General features: G+C 25.6%; 1 protein-coding gene across 1 annotated transcript; it reads left to right on the forward strand.

The window, feature by feature from the left end:
- The first annotated feature begins 343 nt into the window (after positions 1-343).
- Positions 344-26,642, forward strand: LOC122511530 (apoptotic protease-activating factor 1-like). Its single transcript, XM_043626837.1, has 12 exons — positions 344-786; positions 15,482-15,702; positions 20,377-20,548; positions 21,761-21,901; positions 22,002-22,325; positions 22,418-22,644; positions 22,727-22,850; positions 22,924-24,507; positions 24,579-24,652; positions 24,725-25,076; positions 25,197-25,616; positions 25,702-26,642. The coding sequence occupies exons 2-12, from the start codon at positions 15,515-15,517 to the stop codon at positions 26,104-26,106; spliced, it is 4,011 nt and encodes a 1,336-aa protein (XP_043482772.1). The 5' UTR covers positions 344-786; positions 15,482-15,514; the 3' UTR covers positions 26,107-26,642.
- Positions 26,643-27,563: the final 921 nt, after the last annotated feature.

A 27,563-nucleotide genomic window follows, 5' to 3' on the forward strand; every position in this document is an offset into this window, starting at 1 on the left:
TCAAAGCCATCTCCCCGATAGGAGAGAATCTCCTCCTCCCTACCTGCCTTCTTATCTATACTTCCCTCTTTTACACCAGCAGTTTCTCCCCTCCCTAAAACTGACTTTCACTCTCCTCCCATTTTGTTTCTATCTTTGTTTGACGTTCGAGAGTAATTTAAAGGGTGTTTACTCCCGGACAATGAGAAGAGGAAGAAGGAAAAGGCGAGTGAGACGAGAAAAAGAGTGAGATATTCGCACACATCCATATACATATGCAATACATATATACATATCCAACTGATTCCCTCCAATCCGAGCCTTTAAGACACTGGTTACCACGCGCTACTCTTCAGTAGTTGATCAACCTTTGGAGTGTAAAGATTAAAAAATTTTTCGTCCCCACTCACACAGTAATATACTAACACAGTAATACACTAACACAGTTAACCACCGGCTCAAGTTAGAAACACTATTCTACAAGTCTAACATGATTAAAAAAAACTAACAATATGAATACTCAACTATAAATCAAATTAGACCTTTCATTGAAATAAGTGCGAACATTTATAGTGAAGTGAAAAAAATTAATTTTAAAATTGTGACTTTTTTCTTGTTCTTCAAAAGTGTCATAATAAATCACTTTTATAGTCCCCAATTTTATTTTCAAATTAAAGAATTAAAAGTTTTATTTCAATTTCAAACTTCTAAAAATAAAATTTTTCACTTTTCCCAATTTGTGAATTTATCGATTAATTTTTCCTAATTTTTTTCAAGAAAAATTAGAAGGACACAAAAAATAACCAGGTATGTAAAAGCTACTCTAATATCACAAACTCCGCTACAAAATTCGAACTTCAATCGAAACAAATGTGACAAAAATTATTTATTTCTTTGATAATAGTGAATATCCCAAATACTTTTTTTATTATTTTTCGAATTTTTTTAAGAAACTTTGATATTAATTTTAAGAAATATATATCCAAACTCGGCATCAATGTCTTCTCACGATTTTATTTTCATATATAAACGGAGAGCTTTAGAATCACTTATCTCTTCGCTAGGGTGTCGGGTTACGGACTTTAAAAAAATGACAGAAATTATAATAACCATAATAATAGACATAATAATTAGACATTGTTTCCGGATATAAGAATAATATCTTTAAAGTAAAATTTTTAATCGAATTCTAAACCATATTCATTATAAAGTAATTTCAATTTCAATCGAATATTTTTTAATTCGCTATTACACAGATTCAGATTCACTTTCTAAAATATGGGTCAAAGATGTCTCCAAGAATTTGTATATACCACTTAGCGTCATATATATGAGATCTATGTCAACCATTTTGTAATGCAAGTTTTCAATATTTAAGAGCAAACTCTAAATTTCATTAATTACTCAAAAAAAAAAATTTCTTTTTAATTATTTTCAACAATTCAAGATAAAAATGACCAATTATTAAAATTTTTAATTTTTACTATTTTTTAAAATGTTTATATAAATTCGAATAATCAACAATAAATTGTTAAACAAAAATTATAATAAAATACTTTTAACAACTTAAGAAAAAAATAACAAAAATTAAAATTTTTGACTTTTTTTTACATTTTTTAAAATGTTTATGTACATTCGGATAACGGGATAAGCAACAATAAATAGTTGAAAAAAATGTTTAATTTAAATATTTTTAACAATTTAAGAAAAAAATAACAAAAATTAAAATTTTTGACTTTTTTTCCATTTTTTAAAATGTTATGTAAATTCGGATAAGCAACAATAAATTGTTAAAAAAAATTCTAATAAAATATTCTTAACAATTTAAGAAAAAAATAACAAAAATTAAAATTTTTGGCTTTTTTTTACAATTTTTAAAATGTTTATGTAAATTCAAATAAGCAACAATAAATTGTTGAAAAAAAATTTCCATTGAAATATTTTTAACAATTTAAGGAAAAAATAACAAAAATTAAAATTTTTGACTTTTTTTCAACTTTTTAAAATGTTTATGTAAATTCGAAAAAGCAACAATAAATTGTTGAAAAAAAATTTTCCATTTAAATATTTTTAACAATTTAAGGAAAAAATAACAAAAATTAAAATTTTTGACTTTTTTTCAACTTTTTAAAATGTTTATGTAAATTCGAAAAAGCAACAATAAATTGTTGAAAAAAAATTTTCCATTTAAATATTTTTAACAATTTAAGGAAAAAATAACAAAAATTAAAATTTTTGACTTTTTTTCAACTTTTCAAAATGTTTATGTACATTCGGATAAGCAACAATAAATTAGAGAAAAAAAATTTCCCATTTAAATATTTTTAAAGCAAAAAATAACAAAAATTAAAATTTTTGACTTTTTTTCCATTTTTTAAAATGTTATGTAAATTCGGATAAGCAACAAATTAATTGTTAAAAAAAATTCTAATAAAATATTTTTAGCAATTTAAGAAAAAAATACAAAAAATTAAAATTTTTGACTTTTTTTACAATTTTCAAAATGTTTATGTAAATTCGAATAAGCAACAATAAATTGTTGAAAAAAAATTTTCCATTTAAATATTTTTAACAATTTAGAAAAAAAATGACAAAAATTAAAATTTTAGGCTTTTTTTACAATTTTTAAAATGTTTATGTAAATTCGAAAAAGCAACAATAAATTAGAGAAAAAAAATTTCCCATTTAAATATTTTTAACAATTTAAGAAAAAAATAACAAAAATTAAAATTTTTGACTTTTTTCGATTAAAAAAATTTTCCATTCAAATATTTTTAACAATTTAGGAAAAAAAATGACAAAAATTAAAATTTTTGGCTTTTTTACAATTTTTAAAATGTTTATGTAAATTCGAATAAGCAACAATAAATTGTTGAAAAAAATTCTCCATTTAAATATTTTTAATAATTTAAGAAAAAAGTAGCAAAAATTAAAATTTTTGACTTTTTTTCATTTAGTGTCATATAGGGTCAATTGGGGTAAATGTAAACTGAATATCTATATGTTTCACCAAAAACATTAGATTTTTTTGTTAAAAGGTAAAACGGTCGGATTTTTTTTGCATGAACTTGTTACTAGAGTTCCCTAGAAAAATTTGATGAGGTACAAAAAAATATTGATGCACCTGAATCGCCTAAAACTGACTGTTTACATTTACCCCGAGATTTTGAAATTTTCCTAAAATTCGGTGTAAAATGTAAACACCACTGTAGTTAGGCGAGGTTTAAGAAACAAGTTATTTCAAGTATACTACTGTTTTAAGGGATGGAAAAACTGAAAAAAAATTCTTCGTAGATGTATAGTAATTCAACCAGTTGACTGATAATGTATCATATAAAATAAACAATCAACCATTACAAAATTAGTAATGTAAAAACTTGAATAACTTGAACAAATTTTAATTGATTTTCATTCAACTTGGTAAAAAGAAGTTTCTTTTTTATTTTGCTGAATAAGAATCTAAAATCGAATTTTTAAATTTCAAAATGGTGGATCCAATATTGCGGATGAACCTAAAAATAATATTTTTAAAAATTGATCAAATTTGCTTGAATCTGGCTACTCGGGGGTTTTTGAGGTCGCTGAATACGAATTTGAAGTCAAATTTTAAATTTTCAAAATGGCGGATAAACCTAAAAATATTTTTAAAAATTGATCAAATTTTCAAAAAAATTTTTTTTTTATGAAATTTTTTTTTCAAAGACGACCTAATTTCCTTTTCTATGTAATTTTACATTGCCAAATTAATGAAATTGTGAAATAAAAGCAAATTTATTCAATTATTTTTCTTTTAAAATGTACTTCAAGTTCTGTTTACATTTACCCCGAGTTTTCGAATTCTCGGGGTAAATGTAAACACTTAATTATTTATTAACTAAATTGACGAAAATCAAAAATCAAAGTCAATTTTTGTTGGGGCATTAATAAGGAAGAATTACATATTTTTGTTTGATTTTTTAATTTATTTTTATGCAAATGCGAGACAAAATACTGAAACAGTAAAATTTTGATTTTCAATCTTTTTTGCATTAAAAGATAACTTACACTATGGCATTGCCAATTGTCAAAATAAAATATTGGCAATACTCAGAACATCTTGTAGGTGAGCTGAGGTAAAAATATTGACGTCGTACTTATTTTTTAATTTGTAAATTTAGCTGAAACATCCGCTGTTTACATTTACCCCTTGTCTAAATTTTCCCCAAATGACCCTATAATATGAGATCTATGTCAACCATTTTGTAATGCAAGTTTTCAATATATAAGAGCAGTCTCTAAATTTCATTACTTACTCCAAAAAAAATTTCCTTTTAATTATTTTCAACAATTCAAGATGAAAATGGCCAATTTTAAAAATTTTAATTTTTACTATTTTTTAAAATGTTTATGTAAATTTGAATAAGCAACAATAAATTGTTAAAAAAAATTATAATAAAATATTTTTAACAATTTAAGAAAAAAATAACAAAAATTAAAATTTTTGAATTTTTTTTTAAGTTTTTAAAATGTTTATGTAAATTCGAATAAGCAACATTAAATTGTTGAAAAAAATTCTAATAAAATATTTTTAACAATTTAAGAAAAAAATAACAAAAATTAAAATTTTTTACTTTTTTTCCATTTTTTAAAATGTTATGTAAATTCAAATAAGCAACAATAAATTGTTGAAAAAAATTTTCCTTTTAAATATTTTTAAAAATTTAAGGAAAAAATAACAAAAATTAAAATTTTTGACTTTTTTTCAACTTTTTAAAATGTTTATGTACATTCGGATAAGCAACAATAAATAGTTGAAAAAAATGTTCCATTTAAATATTTTTAACAACTTAAGAAAAAAATAAGAAAAATTAAAATTTTTAACTTTTTTCGATTTTTTAAAATGTTTGCGTAAATTCGGATAAGAAACAATAAATTGTTGAAAAAAAATTTTCCATTTAAATTTTTTTTAACAATTTAGGAAAGAAATGACAAAAATTAAAATTTTTGGCTTTTTTACAATTTTTTAAAATGTTTATGTAAATTCGAATAAGCAACAATAAATTGTTGAAAAAAAATTCTAATAAAATATTTTTAACAATTTAAGAAAAAAATAACAAAAATTAAAATTTTTGACTTTTTTTCACTTAGCGTTATATATATGAGATCTATGTCAACCATTTTGTAATGCAAGTTTTCAATATATAAGAGCAATCTCTAAATTTTATTACTTACTCCAAAAAAAATTTCCTTTGAATTATTTACAACAATTCAAGATAAAAATGACCAATCAGCAACAATAAATTGTTAAATAAAAAATGTTTCATTGAAATATTTTTAACAATAGAAAAGAATGACAAAAATTAAAATTTTTTACTTTTTTTTTTAATTTTTTAAAATGTTTATGTTTTATGTTTGTTTTTTATAAATAAAAATTTACTTACAAGTTTTTAGCCAAATTGATTATATTTCCACAGGCGAAAGAATATTGTGTTTTTTTTAATATTTCAAGAAAAGAAAATCGATATTGAATTTTTAAAAGTATTTTTAAATTTGGTAAAAAAATGCTTTATATATGCCAAGCGAAGTTTTGACATAAAAATATATCCCTTTATATGAGAAGAGTAAATATGCAAATTAGTTAAAGGCAGAAATTCTTATGAGACTTCTGTTGGTCGGAGTAGGAAAGAAAGAGTGAAATACCTATCGAAAGACTGTTTTTTTCAATATGTCTATTAGATAGAGTAGGAAAGAAATATAGAGTTTCCTGCTCCTATACGATATTTTCATTGAGAAGAGAAAGAAATGAATGCCTGGACAGCGATAACATTTTGTTATTTGCCTAGAATAGAAGAAGATGGAAAATTGAAAAAAGTTTATGTAAAATTAAACCTACTTTGTATATACCTATATAGGTTTATATCAAACATATTTATTATATTATTTTTATACAATATATAAAAATACATATATTATATAACTTTTTTGTCGAATGTTGTTACCAAAAAGGAAAATTTTTTCAGTAAATTTTTGAGTTTAAAATGATATTTTTATCCATTTCAATTAATTTCTATTTGGAGGTCTAATAGCAAAACTTTAGGACTTAAACCTGATTATTAGTTCACAATATTTATCACACCAAGAAGTAGCTATGCAAGATTTATATTTCAAAAATATAAACCAAACAAAAAAACTATTTATAACAAACAAATACAATTTTTTTATTGCAAACAATTTTTTTTTTTGTTCTTTAAAATTTCAAATTTTAGTAAATTTTCAAATTCAAGTTTTAGATCCTACTAATTTAATTTAGTTACAATTTTCAAGTAACCTTAATAATTCCTCATTATTACCATAGTAAAAAATAAAAAAACAATAAGAACTACTATAAAAAGAAACTAAAAGAAAAATGTTCCTAAAATTCTGCACGTTTCATTGTTTTTTAATGTAATAAGCATTTTATGAAAATATCTTTTATGACAAATATTTTAGAATATTAATAATTAATTACATTACAATTGATATTAAAAAAAATATTTAGGAACAATGTGACAAAAAAAAAATTGATTCACAAGTTCTGAATGTTCAAATGAATGAAATATTTTTCATTAAAAATATTTACATAAACATTACTGATTGTAATAAAAAACTTAAAATAAACATTTAGAAACTTTATACTTTATTTTGAAACATGACGCAAAATTATTGTAATAAAATTTTAATTTGAAGAAGAAACAAATAAATTATAGATTTATTTGAATGTTAAGAATTTTAGTTCGTAAACAAAAATAATACAAAATAAATAAATTTTCAAATTATTATTATTATAGTTAATATGTAATCGATTTTCTGATGTAACGATCCTTTTTCTCCATTTTAATAAGAGTGTAATTTTTACACTCTTTTTTAAAAGTACTACTTAATTTACTACTTAATTTAAAAAATACTACTTGTTGAAAAGATATAGTTTACCCACTGGTAGTTTGTAGTAAGTTGTTTGGATGATACAGACATACATAGTCGAAGAACATTTTTGTTTACAAAACACAAACCTACTGAAAAGAATACAAAACAACCAATTGAGAAAAAAATGAATATGTAATATGTTAATATTATTATGTTGAACGAAAATATCTCTTTTTCTCATCAGAGTACGAATGCAGTGCGTAACAGTGCATTCGTGTTTCCATAGCAACCGCGCAAGGACAGCGCTTTTACACCACTCGAAATTCATCTGCATCAAAAGCCACCCCTTTTATTTTCTGTGTCAGTAGTGCATTATTCTGATATGAGAAAAAGACATAAATATATCAAGAATCCAGTTTGAAGAGAAAAAAAAAAGTTCTCCACTCTGATATACCTACATTTTTACAATAACCTAAAGAATATATTTTTGAAATAAAAACTGCAATAAAAATTGCAATTAAAATTATTTTAAAATTAATAAATAATAAACATTCAAAATTGTCGTTATTTAAAAACATAATTTTTAAATAAAATAAATTATTAAATTTATTAAATTATTTAATTTATTTTAAATTTACAATGATTTAAAACCTCATGGAGAAAAAGAATTGTCACACGCAAGTTAAATATTGGTTCAAAAAATACTTTTGTTCTTAAACGATTTTATTTTTTTTACTGTTTGTAAATTTTGAAGTAATAGTTATTTTAATTTATAATTATAATTTGCAATTGTAATTGACATATTGTCATTGAAAGAGAGGAATATTTTTAAGAACGAATTAAAAAATTCCTAAGAACAAAAAAGAATTGATATTGAACCAATTCGATAATGCTGCTCGTATTTGCTGCAATTTTTTTTTATATATATACAGTAGGGACATTTTTTAGTCGTATGTTGACGTTAAAGAAGTCATAAAATAAAGAATATATTATGCAATCTTTTACACACGAACCTTCCTCTCTGTGCTCGCAAACTGATAAAAGAGAGACACTTTATCTAGAAAATAAATTCATTAGAGAACGAGCTGATGATAATTGAATTCCCTTCTGTAATCTTTTTAATTCTGTTATTGTATTTTCGATTTTTTAATTAATTTCACAATTCTAATTTACTTCAGGGTGGCCGCAAAATTCCATTTTCAAAAATCCCTCCACTCAAAAGAAAAAAATTGGTTTGAAACAATCAAATTTACAATTGCAGGCCTCGGATGGTCATGACGACCCAAAAAAAGTTGTTTATTTTATTCAGTATTGGCACAAAAAATACATTTGCATTTTCTTGACCTTTCACTAATAATTTCGGAATTCAATTATTCGAATATGAAATAATTATGTTTCACGAAGGAAATGAAGAATTTAAATTATTCTGACAAGTGTAACATTCGAAAAACTTGACAGTTTTCTTCTGTTTCTGTTTTATTTAATGCTTTCTTCAAATTACAACTGCAATTTTTCCAAAATTCAATTATTTTCGAGAAATTTTGAACAAAACTTCTTTTCTAATTCTAATATTTTTAATATTTGTTGGAAAGATTTTTGAAATTTCAGTTATTTAAATAGAAAACCGCTGCCAGGTTGTACCTACATTTTTATAATTTTGGTGTTCATTTCATGAACACTTTGCTTCCTCGTAGAAATAATAATAATTGAAATATAAGAATTACTTTTTATAAAAGAGTTAAAAAATCATTAAATCATGTAATTCGAAACTTCAAATTCGCCGATTCAAATCGAAAGTTTTTTCAGTGTAGACCGAGTCGACTTGTGCAATTCGAAATGCAGATTTTCAAACTCACTAGTTCGAATCAAATTATCTCCGATTCGAATTTTCTGTTGTCGAGTCGATTAATATTCGGTTCGACTCTATTAAATGCACATCTCTAGATTTAGCTTCATTATTTTTGGCTATTGATTAATTGTTTTGTTGACATTTTTAACACGTTTTTCGTTATGGCCCGGCCAACGGATTATTGATGGATTAGAACAAATTGTTTTTTATATAAATAATTAATAAAAAAAAATTTTTTGTATTAATTTTTTAGCACTAAATAAGCACTAAATTACAGGTTATAAATATAATAAATATTTTTTGACGCTTTTAAGGCGTTTTGGTCCGGCCAGCGGACCAATGTATGGTAAAAAGTTAGCACTAAATGAGCACTAATTAATGGAAGAATAAAAATTTATTTATATGAAAATGGTTCAGGCAGCTTCACTGACCTAGTTCTTGGCAGGGGGGACGCATGAGTGAGAGAGAAGAAAAATTTGAATTCTCTTTCTCGCTCACATTCATGCAGGTTCCACACTTTAACCAAACGGACACCCCGGATACAACGCGCGTGCCCCCTCTGCCTCATCTATAGATGAGGCTTTCCCCTCCTCACGTAGGAGAAGTTAGCATTGGAGAGGGGGCACGTTTCACGTGTCGGGCATCTAATGTGGAACCTGCATCATGCACCCTCCTTGCCCCGTTCCCCTGCAAGCAGGCAAAAAGCATAAATAAAAAAAAAAAAAAAAAAAAAAAAAAAAAAAAAATGCAAAAAGCATCTTAAAATGCATTAATTTCTAAGATGGCAGGCGCGGATCCAGAAGCAAATTGGGGGGGGGGGGCGATTCGTAAATTAAAACCTTATACTAATAAAGGTAAGATATACTATTAATACCTAACATTACACTGTGAGTAAGTGCTTTTTCTAATCAAATTTCGTTTTTCTCTGACCAACACATTTTTTAATTATTTAAAATCTTTCTGCAATGATTGCATATTTTTAATACCAAATTTCATGTTTTCTAAATGAAGAAAATTTATTTTTTTAAAAATTTTGTTATAATAATATTATGTTAGGTATTAAAAAATAAGTTATGGAAATCAAAAATGTTTAAATATAATTTTTGATTTTTAATGTATTTTTCAAAAATTCGGATATTTTTCTTACTGCTTTTAATTTGCATTTTATTTAAAACTATTTTGCATACTTATATGTCATGAATAAATAAATAAATATTAAAAAAAATTAATTATTAACAGAAAGTGCATGGTGAATTTATATTATTTTTCAATTTAATACAGTAATTTTGCAAAATATTTCAACTAAAAAAAAATTCCATTCATATTTTCATCTGTTTATAATTTTAGTGAAGCGTTACAATATAGTGATTCAAATTCAGAGAATTTACGAATGTTCTTGTAATTTAAAACCACAAACATAATAGCATTTGTTGATTTATTTATTATCAATCTTAGTTATTGAACATGTAATTATACTAATTTTATAAAAAAAAATTTAATTTTATCATTTTTATGTATAAAGTTACTTGATACTGTTTTCTTATAGATCGTTATTTTTCTATTTCATAAGATATGCCAACGACAGATGCATGTTGTGCTACTGTATCTACATCATTTGATTCTCTTTACAAATCGACAGTCACATTACAGAGACAATAAAACCATAGGAGTAAAATTTCTATCACTTCTTTGAATAATATAATTGTTATTAAAAATTTGTTTTTATATTTTCCAAAAAGTAATTATTAATTCAATAAATAGTAGATTGGTTAATATTTTCTTTAATTTAGATTTTTAATTTTTATTGCAGTCGCAGTAGCTCTCAAGTTGAGACGATTAGCATCAAAATATTGCATCGCAACAACTCGATAAAGTTTATGATTCAATTTTATGATTCTTATAGTAACGTGCGTGTGAAAATATTCAAACTGAAAAAATAGTTCTCACACTGATAACGCGAAAGCATCAAATTACAACAAATTTTAATGAAAAACAAAACGTGTGTATAAGAAACTGATTTCTTTAAGTTAACAAATACATACTTTTCTCTGGATGTACTTTTAAGAGAATATTGTGCAAATATTTTTGAAATATTTGAAACTTAAAAAATATTTTGTCCATTTGAACGTTGTTTAGAGAATGTCACGTATTTTCATTTAAAGAAAATGAAATAATTAACACACAGAAATACACCAAAATATTCTTAGTTTATTATTATTTAATAAAAGATAACATCACTGATTCTCGATGATAACTCAATAAAAAGCGTGATAACTTAGAAAAGGGTGACCACACTTTTAATAGAGTGATAACTTACAAGAGAATGATAACTTTGTTAGAGAATAACCTTTTTAGACAATGATAACTTTGTTAGAGAATAACTCTTTTAGAGAATAACCGTTTTTGAGAATGATATCTTTGAGAAAATGATAACACTCTGGAAGGTCGATAAGAGTCCCTTGCAGGGATAGCTCAACTCATAAGGGCCTGCAAGGAAGAGAATGAATGAGCTTTGATAAGAGACTTTACACAAGGACTTATCCAGAATGTTATCCACCTTTTTAAGAGAGTAGCTCTAAATGAATATGATATAGACTAACAAATACTTTAAAAATTAACACTTTTGCGAGTTCTTGACGAAAGCGTAGGCAAAAGCGAACTAACTATCCCATTTGAGCAAAAAGGGCCTTATCCTTTACCCGATGTACCGGTACCAGAAAAAGAGGGGAGAAAAGCAATGTTTTTCTTTAAGATTTCACTTTTCATGTTTTTGGAAAAGTCTTTTTAGTCAAAAACTAATAAGATTCGCTAGCCAGGGTTGAGCGCAGGCAATGTCATAAAAACAGGGTGGACTCGACTCTGGGACTTTCATATAATAAAACATTTTTGGTAACTTTTACTACTTTCGGAGTCAATTTTGCCAAGTTCGATGTAAACTTTTACTACGTTCAAAGAACATATATTTGTAAAAATTAGTAAAATTTACCTTGAACGTAGCAAAATTTACTCCGAAAGTAGTAAAAGTTACCAGAAATGTTTTACTATAAAAGTAGTAAGTTACTTTATAGTCAATTTTGAATAAAAAATTGACTATTTTAATGCATTTGTCCAAAACATGTCTGACATTTATATAAGGATATCTCGCCAACCAAATAAGATTTTTAAATTTTTTTTTCGTCTTAAATAATTAAAGTTGAGGTATAAAAGATGACGCATCTATATATTTTTCAAATGTTGACTGCCATTTTTAAAAAATATGCAGAAGTTTAAAAAATGATCAAAAAAATTTTCATTTTTTCTTTAAATTTGTCGACTGCTAACATCTTTATATAATTTATTAAAATTTTTCGAATGTTTATCATTTAACGTAGAATATTATAAGCTTTCGAATAGTATATATGGGTGATTTTTCTGAAAGTACTACTTTTGAACTTCAATTATTTTATTTTTTTTTAAATTATATGATTTTTTCCTATTGAAACTATACTTCATTTCATACTCAAGAATAAGATTTTTGAGTTGCGTACACGGAAAGAAAATTATATTAAATTTTGTAAAAGTGCTTCTCAATTTAGGGAAAAAATGCGACAAGGCGAAATTTTGGTATCAAAAATAATACTAAACAGTGAAAGGAATAATATGAAATTTAGTATAATAATATCAAATATCAAGAATTTTAATCTAACTTTGCTAAATTTCAAATTATTTCTTTCACTGTTTAGTATTTTTGATACCAAAATTTCGGTTTGGTGCACTTTTTCCTTAAACTGTAAAAACTTTTACAAAATATATATGATATGTGTTAATATATGTAATAAATTTTCTCTCCGTGTAAAATTGATTAATAAAAATATTAAATTTTTCCTTCTTTGAAGAAGATTGACTTTATTGCTCCATTAGATTAGTTTTATTTGATTTAATTCGCAAGTTTTTCTATTAAAAATACACGCTAATATCGTTCACGTAATCCAAAATAAAACTTAAAAAATAATAATTTGTATATTTTAATACCAAATATATTCAGTTCGATTAAAATATAAATTTATAGTTAAAGTATCTGATTTAATGGTTATTTGGGTTAATTTTTTCAAAATAATGCAGGTAAATACTAAAAACAAAAGAAAAACTAGCACATTTCAAGGAAAAGGCTTCGGAGATGAAAAATACATTTTTTTCACATTTATTCACATATGGATACAATTAAAAGAATAGAAATATTGATACAAATGTATAAATATTTTTTTATGAATATCTATTTGAAGAAAAATCAACATTTACATAATATATAAATGCTATTCAAAAGACAAACTTCCAACCAGACATTTAGTCTCCCATTTAGAAGACAATGTAAAAAGAATGTTACTTCGAGATAAACAATTTCCGCTTTTTGTATATACACGAAGATATATTAATCGATAGAATCTAAATATTTCTCGTCCGAACAATAATTAACATAAATGATCGTATAAAGTAGCAGTACAGTAATCTGGACGTGAGAGAATATACAGCTATGCGCGTCCACGGCTTATCAATTCTCAGAAACAAAAAGTATACTATACATACTGGACTGCAAGTGTTATGTATAATAGTAAGCTGAATTCTTGACTTTTTAAGAAGAGTGATGCTCCCTGCCGTGTAATTTGTGTGCGCGCGATGAATAGCGATGTAGTAAACGGATTACGTGTACATAATCAGAGGCGCGTGCAGAGCACACTTCTTTTCTCCAGATCATTTTTCATGTATATCCCCTCTCCTTCCACTTTTGCTCACCGACATCTCAGTTCACTATACACAATAATATATCCATCTCGCTAAAGATAAACTCCTATACTTAATTTTACTTTGACTTGAGAATTCGTTATGTGCTCCTTTTACCAAAACATTTATGTATACTCCCAAATATAAATTAATCAACTATCTGCAAATTTCTATCTATCTTGAATTTCACATAATTCTTTTAATTTTGTTGAATGAGTTAACTTAATTGAATAATTTTCACGTAATATAAATCAAATTAATCATCACTCGTTTATGAAACAAAAATAACTTTAAAAAATTCATTTCACAACAAAATTTTATTATTATTTTTAAAGATAATTGAAATTTTGAAAAGAATTTTTAAATTTTCCCTGACCAATTCTTTAATTTCCCTGAATTCCCTGACCTGTGGCAACCCTGATTTGGATTTTACTCTGAAAATATAGAATGCCGATCTAATTTTCTTCTACCTATCACAGTGCAACAGCATATTTATTTCTGGGATCGCATAGAGTGATTTTTATAGGTTTTTTGATGCCGAACGCGAATCCGTAATCAGAATTGTTCTATCACCCTAGATTTTTGACAAATTTGACCTTGAAAATTGAAAAAAGGCCGTATTTGGGGTACTTTTTGGTTTTCTATCAGGGTGTAAAAATTTTTCCTAGGGTTTTTATTATATGCGTACGAAAGCCCATATCCTCCTTAACAATTTCCAATTTGGACCTTTTAAAAATATCTATTTTTCGATGAGTTATCTTTGTTTGAAGTTCGCGTCGCATCGTAAAATCAGCAAAAATGCCGTTTTTGAGGTATTTTTTTGTTTTTTATCAGGGAACAAAAATTTTTCCTAGGGTTTCCATTATATGCGTACGAAAGCTCATATCCTTCTCAACAATCTCCAATTTTGACATTTTAAAAATATCTATTTTTCGATGAGCTATCCTTGTTTGAAGTTCGCATCGTAACGTCAAATGGGATAACAGTGAGAGAAATATTAACATAATATTAATATTATTAATATTAACCCATTAAATCTCAAGCAGAAACCAATGATTCATTAAAGAAATTATTACATTCTTAGGAAAATCAAAAATAAATGAACCATTGTTTTTTTGTTTATCAACAAAAACAAAGATAACTCATCGAAAAATAGATATTTTTAAAATGTTCAAATTGGAGATTGTTGAGGAGGATGTGAGCTTTCGTACGCATATCATGAAAACCCTAGAAAAAATTTTTGTACCCTGATAAAAAACCAAAAAGTATCCCAAAAACGTCCTTTTTCAATTTTCAAAGTCAAATTTCTCGAAAACCTATAGGATGATGGAACAATTCTGATTACGGATTCGCATTCAGCATCAAAAAACCTATAAAAATCACCCTATGCGATCCCAGAAATAATAAAAAAAGTGAAATTCTGTTGCACTGTGCTATAAAGATGTTACATTAAAAATGGCTAAAATTCAGTAATGCAAATCTTTACTAAATTAAATTATCAAAGGACTACATTTTACAAAAGAATTGAGAGGGTATCGATTTTTCAATCGTAAAGAGGAGAAAATCTTGATCTTGATTAAAATATAAAAAAAACCGGTTTTAATGATACGAAATATTATTTTTTGTTTCTGATGATTCACAAATATAAAGATTTTTAAAATCGTGAGAAGATTGATATTCACGGAGCAAATATCTGTTTCTTTATCTCGTGTCAAGGTGAAAAACGAAGTCACTCGCGACTAGTTATATATATATATCTGTATAGAACAAATTGTTTTAGTGACCTTGATTCCGGTCAATGCATTCTAATTGCTCTCGCACAGATTATTGCACGTGTCATCTAGACTAAAATTAAAAACTTCGAAATTTATTTATTTTTCTTACCAATTTTCTCTAATTCTATATAGTTATTTACTAACATTTTTATCATAATGATGAAAGTATTTTTGTTATTAAACAATAATCATTGTTTTGCTATTCAAATTAATAATTAATTTCTCTATTATATTGCAGAAAAATTCGGACAACTGCTTAAAATATAAGCAAATGGAAGAGGTGCACATTGATATTCTCGAGAAATATAAAAAGGATATTATCGACAATGTTCATGTATCTGATGAAATAATTAAACCACTTTTGAATGAATGCATTCTTAAAACTGAAGATGTTGATGATATCAACAAAACAAATAACAGCAACGAAAAAGTTTCTCAATTACTAGATATTCTTCCACGGTATAATTAAGAACAAATTAAAATTAAATGTGCATTAAAGCTTTTTTTAAACTCAAAATTAGATAATAATACAGGCTTCATAGTGCCCCTAAAAAGTATTTTAGGGGAAATAGGGGACTGAAAATTAAAAAATAGGGGACATTTAGAGGACCATAAAAACTGGTTAAATAAAGATAAAAATATAATTTATTTATACAGGGTTGCCACAAAAATTTAAATTTATTTTTCCCTGACTTTTCCCTGATTTCCAAACACAATTTTGACTTTTTCCCTGACCCTAAAGAATATTCTGATTCACTCTAAAAATCATTAAATACTTAAAAAAAATGTTCTATTAAATTTATTTACAAATTTATTCAAAAATAAAATTATTCGAAAACATTAATAGTTTTATTTAAAATGAGGCCTTGGATCCAATAACTCGCCCGACGCTCGAAGGCACGCGCCAATACCAGTCGGGTAGCAGTGAGTGGCCCAGAGGCGCTCACTGCTCACTGACTGGCAGTTGCGCGTTCCTCCGAGCGTCGGGCGAGTTATTGGATCCAAGGCCTCAAATAAATATTTAATCATTTTTTTTTTCATTGGAATTAAGATGTTCAAAAATTTCAAATTCAAATCTTTTCAAATTGAACAACTCATAAGAATATTATTCTAAAACATAAAGATGCCCGACTGACAAAATCATTATTTTATTATTATATGAATATTGTTACTGTAATGTCTTCAATTATTTGTATCATTTCAATTCAATCAAGATTTTCTAGAATTTTTAACTAAAATTCTATTTTAAATCAACAACATAATATTATTCAATTTAACTTTTTCAAAAAAGTTAATTCTACAGAATTGTTAGTTAAAAGTACGAAAAATAATAATTTAATTATATGAGAAATCAATTATTTAAATATAAAAGTAAATAATATTTAATTTTTTTAAAATTTAATTTTAACGAAGAATTGTATTAACACAGAGTAAATCGATTATTTTTAATAATTTTTGAAAAAGTTCTATCTTTGACAATTTTCAAATCCATTTGTTTACAATATTCAATTTTACGAAATTTCAATTGTTTGTAAATTCTTCAATTTAAATATATATTAGAAAATAAAAACTTCAAATAATATTAAAAAAAATCAGCAGTTAAACTTTCTCAAGAAAAAATTAATTCCACAGAATTGTTAGTTAAAAATATGAAAAATTCAAATTTTCAAAGATTTTAATCTGAAATCTTTTCAAAATTCAATTATTTTTAAAAATTATGCTCTAATGCTTTTAATAATATTCAATTATAATCTAGAATTTTAACTGAAATCCATTTTTAAATTAATTTTTATTAGAAAATTCGAACAGAATTCAATTATTTAAATAAGAGTCATTCCATTATATTTCGACTGAAGTCGTTGCCGACTAATTTTAAAAAATTGTAATATTTTGCAAGAATGATTTTAAAGATATTAGGATCACCGAACAAAAATAATTTTTTAAATATTTTTTATATTTATTGTAAAATAAGCATGTAAAGTATATGAAGTCGTAAAAACTATTACATTTTCATCTATTAGAAAATATTAAAGAAAACACATAATTTACTATAAAAACGTAAAAAAAAATGATTAGAATTTATTAAGAATGAATTATTTTATTATTATAAATTGATAGAAACAATTAAGGACTTCCGGTTGAGACTTTACGCGAGCAATACGTGTCGGGTAACCGCGGACTGAAAAAGTTGTTTCTTTGATAGAAACAATTATTAATAAGAAATATTAAATAAAAAATAATTTTAAAGTTTACATGGAAAATAACCTATTTTTGCAAATTTCATTCACTAGATATGAGAAAGAGAAATCATTAAATTGAATAAAACCTTATGAAATATAAAGTACCTGTGATTTTAATTTTAATTGCTGATTTTTTAATATTTGTGAAGAAAACAGGAAAAAATGATAAGAAAAATTAAAAGTTAATCACAGGTACTTTATATTTCATAAGGTTTTATTCAATTTAATGATTTCTCTTTCTCATATTTAGTGAATGAAATTTGCAAAAATAGGTTATTTTCCATGTAAACTTTAACATTATTTTTTATTTAATATTTCTTATTAATAATTGTTTCTATCAATTTATAATAATAAAATAATTCATTCTTAATAAATTCTAATAATTTTTTTACGTTTTTACAGTAAATTATGTGTTTTCTTTAATATTTTCTAATAGATGAAAATGTGACAGTTTTTACGACTTCATATACTTTAGATGCTTATTTTACAATAAATATAAAAAATATTTAAAAAATTCTTTTTGTTCGGTGATCCTAATATCTTTAAAATCATTCCTGCAAAATATTACAATTTTTTAAAATTAGTCGGCAACGACTTTAGTCGAAATATAATGGAATGACTCATAAAAAAAACAATTTATTGAATAATTATTGCATGTTTGTTAAAATTGAATTCTCATAAAGAATTGTATCAATAAATTTTTAAATAATTAAATTCTTTTGACGAATTTTAATAAAATTTTTAAGAATAACTACATTTTTTCGATGAATTTAATTAAAATTGTATTAAAAATAATTGAAATTCTGCAATGAGTTTAATTATTTATCAAAATAATTGAATTCCTAATAAGAATTTTATTATTTACCAAAATAATTGAAACCCTGTAAAAATTTTATTATTTATGTGAATAATTGAATGATTGCGAAAAGATTTATAAAAAAATTTGTAAATAATGAAATTCCTGTGAAGTTTTTATTATTTTTTGAAAGTAATTATAGGTTTGTGTAGAATTTTATTAATTTTTTTTTTTTAAATAATTGAATTCTTTTGAAAAATTTTATTAGAATAGTGAAGTCATATTAAAAATCATTGAATTGAGGAAAATTTTTGAAAATAATTGAAATTTTTCCCAGAATTTTATTAAAATTCTTTAAAATAATTGAATTTCGGAGAAGAATTTAATTATTTCTAAAGATAATTGAAATTTTGACGAGAATTTTAAAAAATTTTTGAACATAATTAAGTTTTTGCCAAGAATTTTATTACTTTTGAAAATAATTAAATTCCTACAATCATTTGTAATTTCTCTAAAATTATTCAAATTATATCGTACAATTACGGACTTTACGGACCTTTTTTCAAAAAAACGGACTTTTACGGACTTTAAGCAAACTTACGGACTTTTACGGGATTTACGGACCTAGTTCGAGCCCTGTATTAACAACTTTTAAAAATATATTTAATTTCTTTTAAGGAATTTAATTAAAATTTTAATGGCATTTATTATAATAAAGAATTTTATAACAATTTTTTAAAATAATTTACTTCTTGAGAAGAATTTTTTAAAAAATTTTGACAATAATTTAATTCTTGAGAAGAATTTCCCTATCTATTTATAATGAAAATTTAATTTTTGACGGGAATTTTTAAAAGATTTTGAAAATAATTTAATTTTAGCAAAGTATTTTATTACTTTTCAAAACAGTTGAATTCTTGTGATGAATTTTGATATTTATCAAAATAATTGAACTTTGGAAAAGAATTTTATAAAAATTCCTTAGAATAATTGATTTTATGGGAAGAATTTATGCGATTTTGTTGTTTATCAAGCTAATTGAATTCTTTTGCAAAAATTACTTAAAATTTTTTGAAAATACTTAATATAGTAGGTATTCTGCGACGAATTAAATGTTATTTATAAAAATATTTTAATTACATATTGCAATGAATTTTATTGTTTTATTGAATAATTAAATGTTTCTTAAAATTGAATTCTATTCTCAAGTTTTAATAAAATTTTTAATAATAATTGCATTTTTCAAGGAATTTATTTAAAATTGTATTAAAAATATTTGAAATTCAGCGATGAAAATAATTGAATTCGTAAATGAAATTTTATTATTTATGAAAATAATTGAATCTTTTTCTAGAATTGTATTAAAAAGTTTTTTCTATAATTAAATCTGTTCATAAACATTATGCAAATAGTAAATATTGAAAATTATTGAATTGCAAAAAAATTTTGAAAGTAATTGAACTTTTGCAATGCTTTTTATAAATTTTTGAAAATAATTGAATTTTTGGCGAAAAATTTTGCGATTTGTAAAGATAATTGAATTCTTGACGAGATATTCGTGAAAATTTTTTAAAATAATTGAATTTCTTCGAATAATTTTATTACTTTTCAAAATAATTGAATTCTTGAGATGAATATTGTAACTTATGAAAATAATTGAATTTTGTAATGAATTTTATTAAAATTCCTAAAAATTATTGAATTTCTGTAAAGAATTTTGTTATTTATCTTACAAATATTATAAATTTCATGAAAAATGTCATCGATCATAAATTTCAAGATTTAAAACTTTCAAAACAAAAGTTTTCAATTGAAAATTTCAACGGCACTTTGCTAAATTTGGTGTGAATTCATCATTAAAAGATAAAAGAAAAAAATAAGGGAAATTTAGAGGAAATTTTCAAAATTGTGAACGTTTAAGGGCCAAAATTAAAAAAGAGGACTTTTAGAGAAACAGGGGACAGACTGCGAAGCCTGTAATAAAAAATTATAAATGCTAGATACAAAATAATGATAAGAGATTTCTAAATCTTTGTTTAAAAATTATATATATATATATTAACAATAAGATTAAAATAATGTACTCACTCTTCACAGGCGTGGACCATTCGCTTTTCAAGTGTTTGTAGATTCGTTGAACCACTCTTACAGTTGGTTAAGACTTGCAATAAAAGAAGATTTGGAAACTTCCAATATGCCACTTTACTACAACAATCAAACTATCGACCTTCCATCATGTCCGAAATTCACTGTAATCAGAAAGGAATTGGTAAGTTAATTAAAAATATTTTAGTATCAATTTTCAAATTATTTAGAAAAAATATAGTTTATCTCTTTCTTTAATTCAACAATAATATTTTTCTTTCTGCATACATTAGGAATTTTTTTGGGTAAGTTCTTTATTAAACTCAAAAAAGAAGTTTACCTATATTTTAACATTCTCGTCATATTTATTTTATTCTCTTATTAACGGATTAGAAAATTAAAATTTCTATATATATAGGGGAGAGTAGGCTACATTGAACCAGCGTCAACAGTGAACCACTTCAATTTTCTGAGAAATGGCTTCAGAACTTTAGTGTCCTCTGAGTGAAATTTTTTCTTATTTAATATATATGTTAGTTTTACTGAAACAAACTATGTCCAAAAATTTCGGGCACGTAGGTTTATTATTTACAAAGAAAAACTAAAAAAACTGTTTTTCACGTACAAAACAAAAAATTTGGTGGAATTATAATGACGTTTTTTTATTGAAATAGGAAGTTTTAAAAATTAGTAAACTTGCGATTTATTTCGCTTAGGGTGTCAACTTCAATATTCCGATGTGATAAAGAACTTTAAATCTTACACAAATTTATTATAAACAATTTTTGTTGTAAATGTCATGTGAATACAGTGAATGCGGCATCATTGAACCACCCGAAAAAGCAAAGAATTTTCAATTTTAAGAGTTGTAAAATTGTCTGCTCTACTAATTAGTAAGAAAAATACTGGAAGACATGCTTTCATCACAATTGTGAACGAGATAAACTCAAACTGTCACTTTACCTACCTAACCTGACATTAAAATACATTAATCTCCTATATTAACAAGTAATAACAATTAAATAACAATTTTCTATTTTTTTGAGTGGAAAATAAGATTTTTTACAATGTGTAAGTGGAAATATTATTTTTGAAGTAAATTGTAGTGTTTTATTAGAGGTGGTTCAATGTAGACACACATCCTTCAAAATAAGAAAAGTGTGACTTGTTAGAAAAAAATTAAATTTAATTATTTAATCATAATAATTTGTGTTTGTAACGTGTGTATTAACTAAAGGAGTACTTCAGCTTAATTTTGATACAAAAACCTGATCGAAATTAGTAAAATTTTATTAGTTCTTGGACTTTATAAAATACCCGGTTCAATGTAGCCTACCCTCCCCTACATTAACAAGAATTTATTCTCGACAAAAACTAAGAAAGAATAATTTTTCAGACAATCCAACTAAAACAATATTTACACCTCATGAGACCTGGTGATTATTTAGCTGTTAGTGGTTTAAAAGGAATAGGCAAATCATGCCTAATTTCAAAGACTCTAAAAGATGATATAAATTTAGTTGCAGAATTATTTAAAGTAGGTATACTTCTAAATAATTAAGTTAAATAAAAATTATTAACTATATCTTAACTTCTTTTAACTATATCTGAAAACTAAACACAAATATTATTTTTAGAACAACGTCTTCTGGATTACCTTTAATAACAATAATTCGGAGCATCAAAATATTGAGAATGAAATTCTCAACCAATTAAGTAATTTATATGAGAAATTTAATGAACCCACTTTTCCAAGTCGTTTGGGGTCAGAGTCACAGATAAATTGTTGGAAACGCCACATTAGAAATTACTTTAAAAAAAAAGTGAATAAAAGTAGTCTTTTAATTTTAGATAACGTTACCCATGAGGCAATTGTCGATGCTTTCGATTTTGGAAACAAAACTTTGATAATTACAGATGATTTTAGTGTAGTTAGTAAAAAGGAGCCACGACATCTTGAGGTAATTGCAATGAATAAAGATAATGCACTTTGAGCCAAATTTAACTTTAAAAGTACAAATTTAATGACACTTTATTGAAATTCTAATTTCAGGTTACAAATGGTTTCACTGAAACCGAGTCTTTATCACTTTTCGCCAAATCTCTAGATATTATTATGGAACAGCTTCCAAAAGAAGCTAAACAAATTCACAAACAATGTAAAGGAATACCGCTACTAATTGGAATGATGGTGCAACAATTTCAAAATTTTAAAAAGGATATGATTCAAGATCCAAAGTGGTGGCAGTATTTTTTGAAAACTCTGCAAAATGATGACATGTAATTAATTTTCAGTAACAAATTTTCATCCATACTCTTATAGTAATTATCAAAATTTCTTTATAATTTTCCTTTTTCTCAGCTCCAGCCACATTCAAACTGTAAGAAACACCTTCGATTTGTGCATAAAAAAATTAAAACCAGAACAAAGGGAACTTTTTTACGACCTAGCTGTATTTAATGATGACATCAACATAATGCCACAGGTAATTGTTACAAATTTTATTATAAAATGAAATTTACGAAAATTAATAACCATACGTACAAATTTATTTTCAGACTTTAGAAATTCTATGGGGATTAGAACCATTTGCCGTAGACATATTAATGACAACTTTCTGTGAAAAATCTTTGGCAATAAGAAAATATAATCCAGAATTAAATTCCTATATTTATGGAGTTCACAGCATGCTATTGGATCATCTGCGAATTAAATTAGGCCCCGAAACACTGAGAGACAAACATAAAGTCCTAATTAAAAAATATCAAGACAAATGCAATGGAGATTTCTCCCGATTACCAGTCGACAATTACATCCATTCCTACATAGGTCATCATTTAGCAAACGCCGAACTAGATGATCTTTTCAAGGATATTTATCTTGATTTAAAATTTATTCAAAGTAAATTAATTCACAGTGGTATAAACGATATTTTAATTGATATCGAAAAATATAAGCATTACATCATTGGAAATTGTCCCGAAAATTTAATTAAATTAAATGAGATAAAAAAATTTGTTAAAAAAAATATTAAAATACTAACAAAACAGAGAGAGAAATGTTGCTTAGATGTCATTCAATTAGCACTTCTACAAGAAGAAGGATTTATTTTTAATCAAGCGCGACAATTAGCAATCGAACAATCCGCATATCCCTATTTTTCTCGTACCATCATCGCTGAAGATGAAATTAATGTTGAGAACATATTTATCGAAAGTTCAACTCACCCCGTTTCGGAGGAAATCACAAACATTTGCTACACTAACGATCACAATTCACTTCTTTGGTCAACTAAGAATGGCGATATTGTCGAAAAGAATTTCGCCTCTGGGAAAATTTGCAATTTTCACGGTCTACAAGGTGAAGATATAAGAAAATTAGTAGTTTCCAATAATGAACAACATTTCCTCGCCCTAACCAAAAAGGGCGATGTAAAACTCTTCCTACTTGGAAAAAACGATTCAAATAGTGAAAGACTCAGAGAAAGACAATCCCAGTATGTTTTATTGTTTGACAATAAAAAGAAAGATGACAGTTTGAAAACATTTCGGATTAATAATGAAGTAATTACGGATGTAATTTTTACAAATGATGATTTAATTGCCGCTTGTACAGACCAGGGTACAGTGATCATATGGAATGAAAATGATTGTCTTTGTCGAGATAAGAAAAATAGTTCTTTAAAAAAAATAATTAGCTTAGATGCACCGATAAATGAATTATTTCACACTTTTACTAATGATGGTTTCATTAGAACATACAATTTTGAAAGCAATCGTTTGGATGATATTTCAGAGTATGATCCTCAAATAACAAGTCCTGTTGTTTTCTGTCAAAGACTAACAACAGAGCCTAATTCTTTAGTAGTTGTGACACAAAATGAAGCTCTTCATATAAAATGGGAACAATCGGATGGTGTACTCGCAAATATTCATAAAGAATGTCAGACTATGATTAACAATCCTGAGGAGACTTTTGAAAGTGCTATTATAACGTACGACGAGCAGTACCTAATTATCGCAAAATCTGACGGTTGCACCGAAATATGGAATTTTCGCAATGAATTTAAACTTCTAACCTCTTGCAATTTAAAAGTCTCTTGTTTAGACAGCTATTGGAAGAAAGATGATAACTACCATTTCGTAAGTTGAACTTGTATTTTTATTTACCAAAAATCTCACACAAGTTTAAAAATCCAATACTTCTGTTTCAGCTATGCGGAAAAGAGAAATCACTAATTTATAAATGGAAACTAAATCCAAAAATCGAGGAACTAAGACCTGTGAGGTAAGAAATACATAGTCATAAATATACTTCAAAAAAATTAAATTATTAACCTTACTGCTTTTTAATTACCAGTGAACCACTGTTTACCGCGTCTATGAAAAGAAAAGGACAATATGATACAGTAGCCAGGCGAACAAACGACAATAAGTTGAGAATAACCAAAGGATGTCAAAAAAAATGGACAAAAATACATGACATAGATCTAATAGGAACCACAAGCACTTTCATATTCTCCAAAGATAGCAGAAAATTAATTTACGATATTATTGAAGACCAAAGACAAACCATTTATGTGTTCGATCTTGAGACCAAAACTTCTAGATACATCATGAAATTGGAAAAAGTTGCAAAATTAATGTGGCTCGTCAATAACTTTACAGTTTCCGATATTGTTCTAATACTTGAGGAAAATCAAGACTTAAAGGTAAAACTTTCAATTTGTTTTTTAACCCCCTTCACTGGCAGGAACGCCATTTAAAACGCCCTGTCAGTGAAGGGATTAATACTTTTTCAAACTTTAATACACTGCTTATATGATTTGCAGATTTGTGCCTACAGCAGCAATGGTCAAATAGGAACTCAAATTATAAAGAAATTTGGAAATTTAATTGGTGTTCATGAAATCGACAAAAATGAAATTTTAACAGTAACAAATGATTGCGTCATTACCTATTGGATGGCTGCTCCATACAGTGGAGAATTAATATCTGTCGAAAAGGAAGTTCCCAAACATTTTAAAGTAATCAGCAGTACTCTAAGTGTAGACAAAAAATATTTAGCAGTACTAAATAAAAACAGGAAGATAATACATCTGTATCAGATAAAAACCATTGAAATGAAATCAAGACAAGTTTCCATAAAGTTCTATCACGAAATTCCTCAATTCAATGATAGCATCACTTGTTTTGAATTTTCAAAGAATGAAAAGTATTTGGCCATTGGATTCAAAAATGGCAATGTTACCGTGAGTTGAAAACAATTTTTTTTCCAACAAACAATATTTTACAATAATAAATTATGTTTATCAAAAATTTGACTTCTTTTCACAGATTTACGACGTGGAGGATAAAACCGAAATTTACACATATTCCCTATTAGGAAGTTGTGTGAAAAATATAGAATGGAGTTTGGATTCAGAAAAATTAATATTGGCGAGTTCGGAAAAAATTGCTGTAGTAAAAACTGCGGACAAAATTCAACCGAAGAAGTTCAATCGCAAGGGAATGTGTATTATTCCTAAAGAGAAAAATCTAGTTCAAAGTAAAAGAGATCAATCACTATTATTAAGAATAATTCCGTTACCGACAAACAATGCCAAAGTATTTGTGTCAGAGGATTTTGAGAAAATTTTAACAGTAGATAATAATGGGCATGTGAATATTTTTTCACAACTAATGATCTCAGATTTACAAAGTACTTCTAACATTCTACAAGAGAATTGTGCGGTAGTTTGAATTAAGATTATTATTTATTGATGCGAGAATCTACTCTGTCTTACATGGTCCACAATTGTCAAATCTGCTCTAGACTTTAAAAACCCCTGAAACAATAATTTTGCAAGTAAATTTAATTGATTTCTTGATTAGGTTCTGAAAGTTCAAATAAACGAAATTTTTTGCTAATATGAATATTTTCAAGAACCTTCTGCAATAAGAAGTAAAAACAAAATTCAATAATATTAGAAACTTTATTATTTGTGTCATGTATAAATTTTTGATATGGAACGTAATATTTTTGTAATAAAATTTGAAGAAGAAATAAATAAATTCGGATCATTTGAACTATCAGAACTTTAGGGATACTTGACTTTCCAAAAATCTATTAATATTCGAAAGTAAAAGAACAGGTCGACGCTCAATGTCAAAAATAATCTTTTGGGATTTTCAGTGATTAAAATGGCACTAATTTTATCATTTTCATTTACCTGCAATTCTGAAAATTTTCATTTGACGGTTTTAACTATGAAACTGAAGTTACCAACGTTGATACAACAAAAAAATTAAAAAAAAATTTTTCTAAAAACTTCAGGTTACAAATTTTTCTTGTTTATTTTTAACCCAAATAAACCCACCAAACCCTAAAATAAAAAAAGGTGGGGAAACAGAAATTGTTATTTTTTTCTCACGGATTTTCCAAAAATCACGAAATTTCAACTAAATTAATAATTCCTCGCCCCGGTAGTAATTTTTTTCTTTTGATTATTACTACCAAGGCGAGGAATTATTAATTTAGTTGAAATTTTGTGATTTTTGGAAAATCCGTGAGAAAAAAATAACATCTTCTGTTTCTCCACCTTTTTTATTTTAGGGTTTTGTGGGTTTATTTGGGTTAAAAATAAACAGAAAAAGTATCCTAAACTTTTTACAGAACATTTTTTTAAAAATGTTTTCATTGAATCAACGTTGCTAACTTCAGTTTCATTTTTAACTCAAGGTGTTTGAAAAAATTGTTTAATATTTTTCGTTTCGCAGAAAGAAACATTATTTTTGACGCATAACGTCGACCCTAAATTCAGAGACCTGAAAGAACAGTCTACATAGAATTATTCTTCACTTACAATCTGATTTTGTACGCCATATTGGATCCGCCATTTTTAAATCTAACGTCCCAGGGAAAATCTAGCAACGAATTTAAAAATTCAATGTGAAAATGATTGTGTCCATCGACAGTTAAGAATGTGAAGACTAAAAAGGAGGGTTTAACTGTTTTACATTTTTATAAAAAATCAAATGACTTTTTGTATTAAAATTAATCATTTTTACCCTCCTCTTAGTGTTCGAAATACTTTTTTAATACAGCACATTTCATTTACTTATTAAATACTTAACAATTTTTAAAATTGTGAAGTGTCTGCTCAAAATGATTGTGTGGAATATGTACAAGAGATTACTAGAATACCCATAGTATTTAA

The sequence above is a fragment of the Leptopilina heterotoma genome, unplaced genomic scaffold (assembly GCF_015476425.1).
Source record: "Leptopilina heterotoma isolate Lh14 unplaced genomic scaffold, ASM1547642v1 Lhet_87, whole genome shotgun sequence".
Classification (NCBI taxonomy): domain Eukaryota; kingdom Metazoa; phylum Arthropoda; class Insecta; order Hymenoptera; family Figitidae; genus Leptopilina; species Leptopilina heterotoma.

What these genes read in the sequence shown, in the direction of transcription:
- LOC122511530 (XM_043626837.1), top strand. Translation starts at nt 15,515, where the DNA reads ATGGAAGAGGTGCACATTGATATTCTCGAGAAATATAAAAAGGATATT. An exon ending in ACATCAACATAATGCCACAG is followed by an intron (nt 22,851 to 22,923) that starts GTAATTGTTACA and finishes ATTTATTTTCAG; the next exon opens with ACTTTAGAAATTCTATGGGG. An exon ending in AGGAAAATCAAGACTTAAAG is followed by an intron (nt 25,077 to 25,196) that starts GTAAAACTTTCA and finishes TATGATTTGCAG; the next exon opens with ATTTGTGCCTACAGCAGCAA.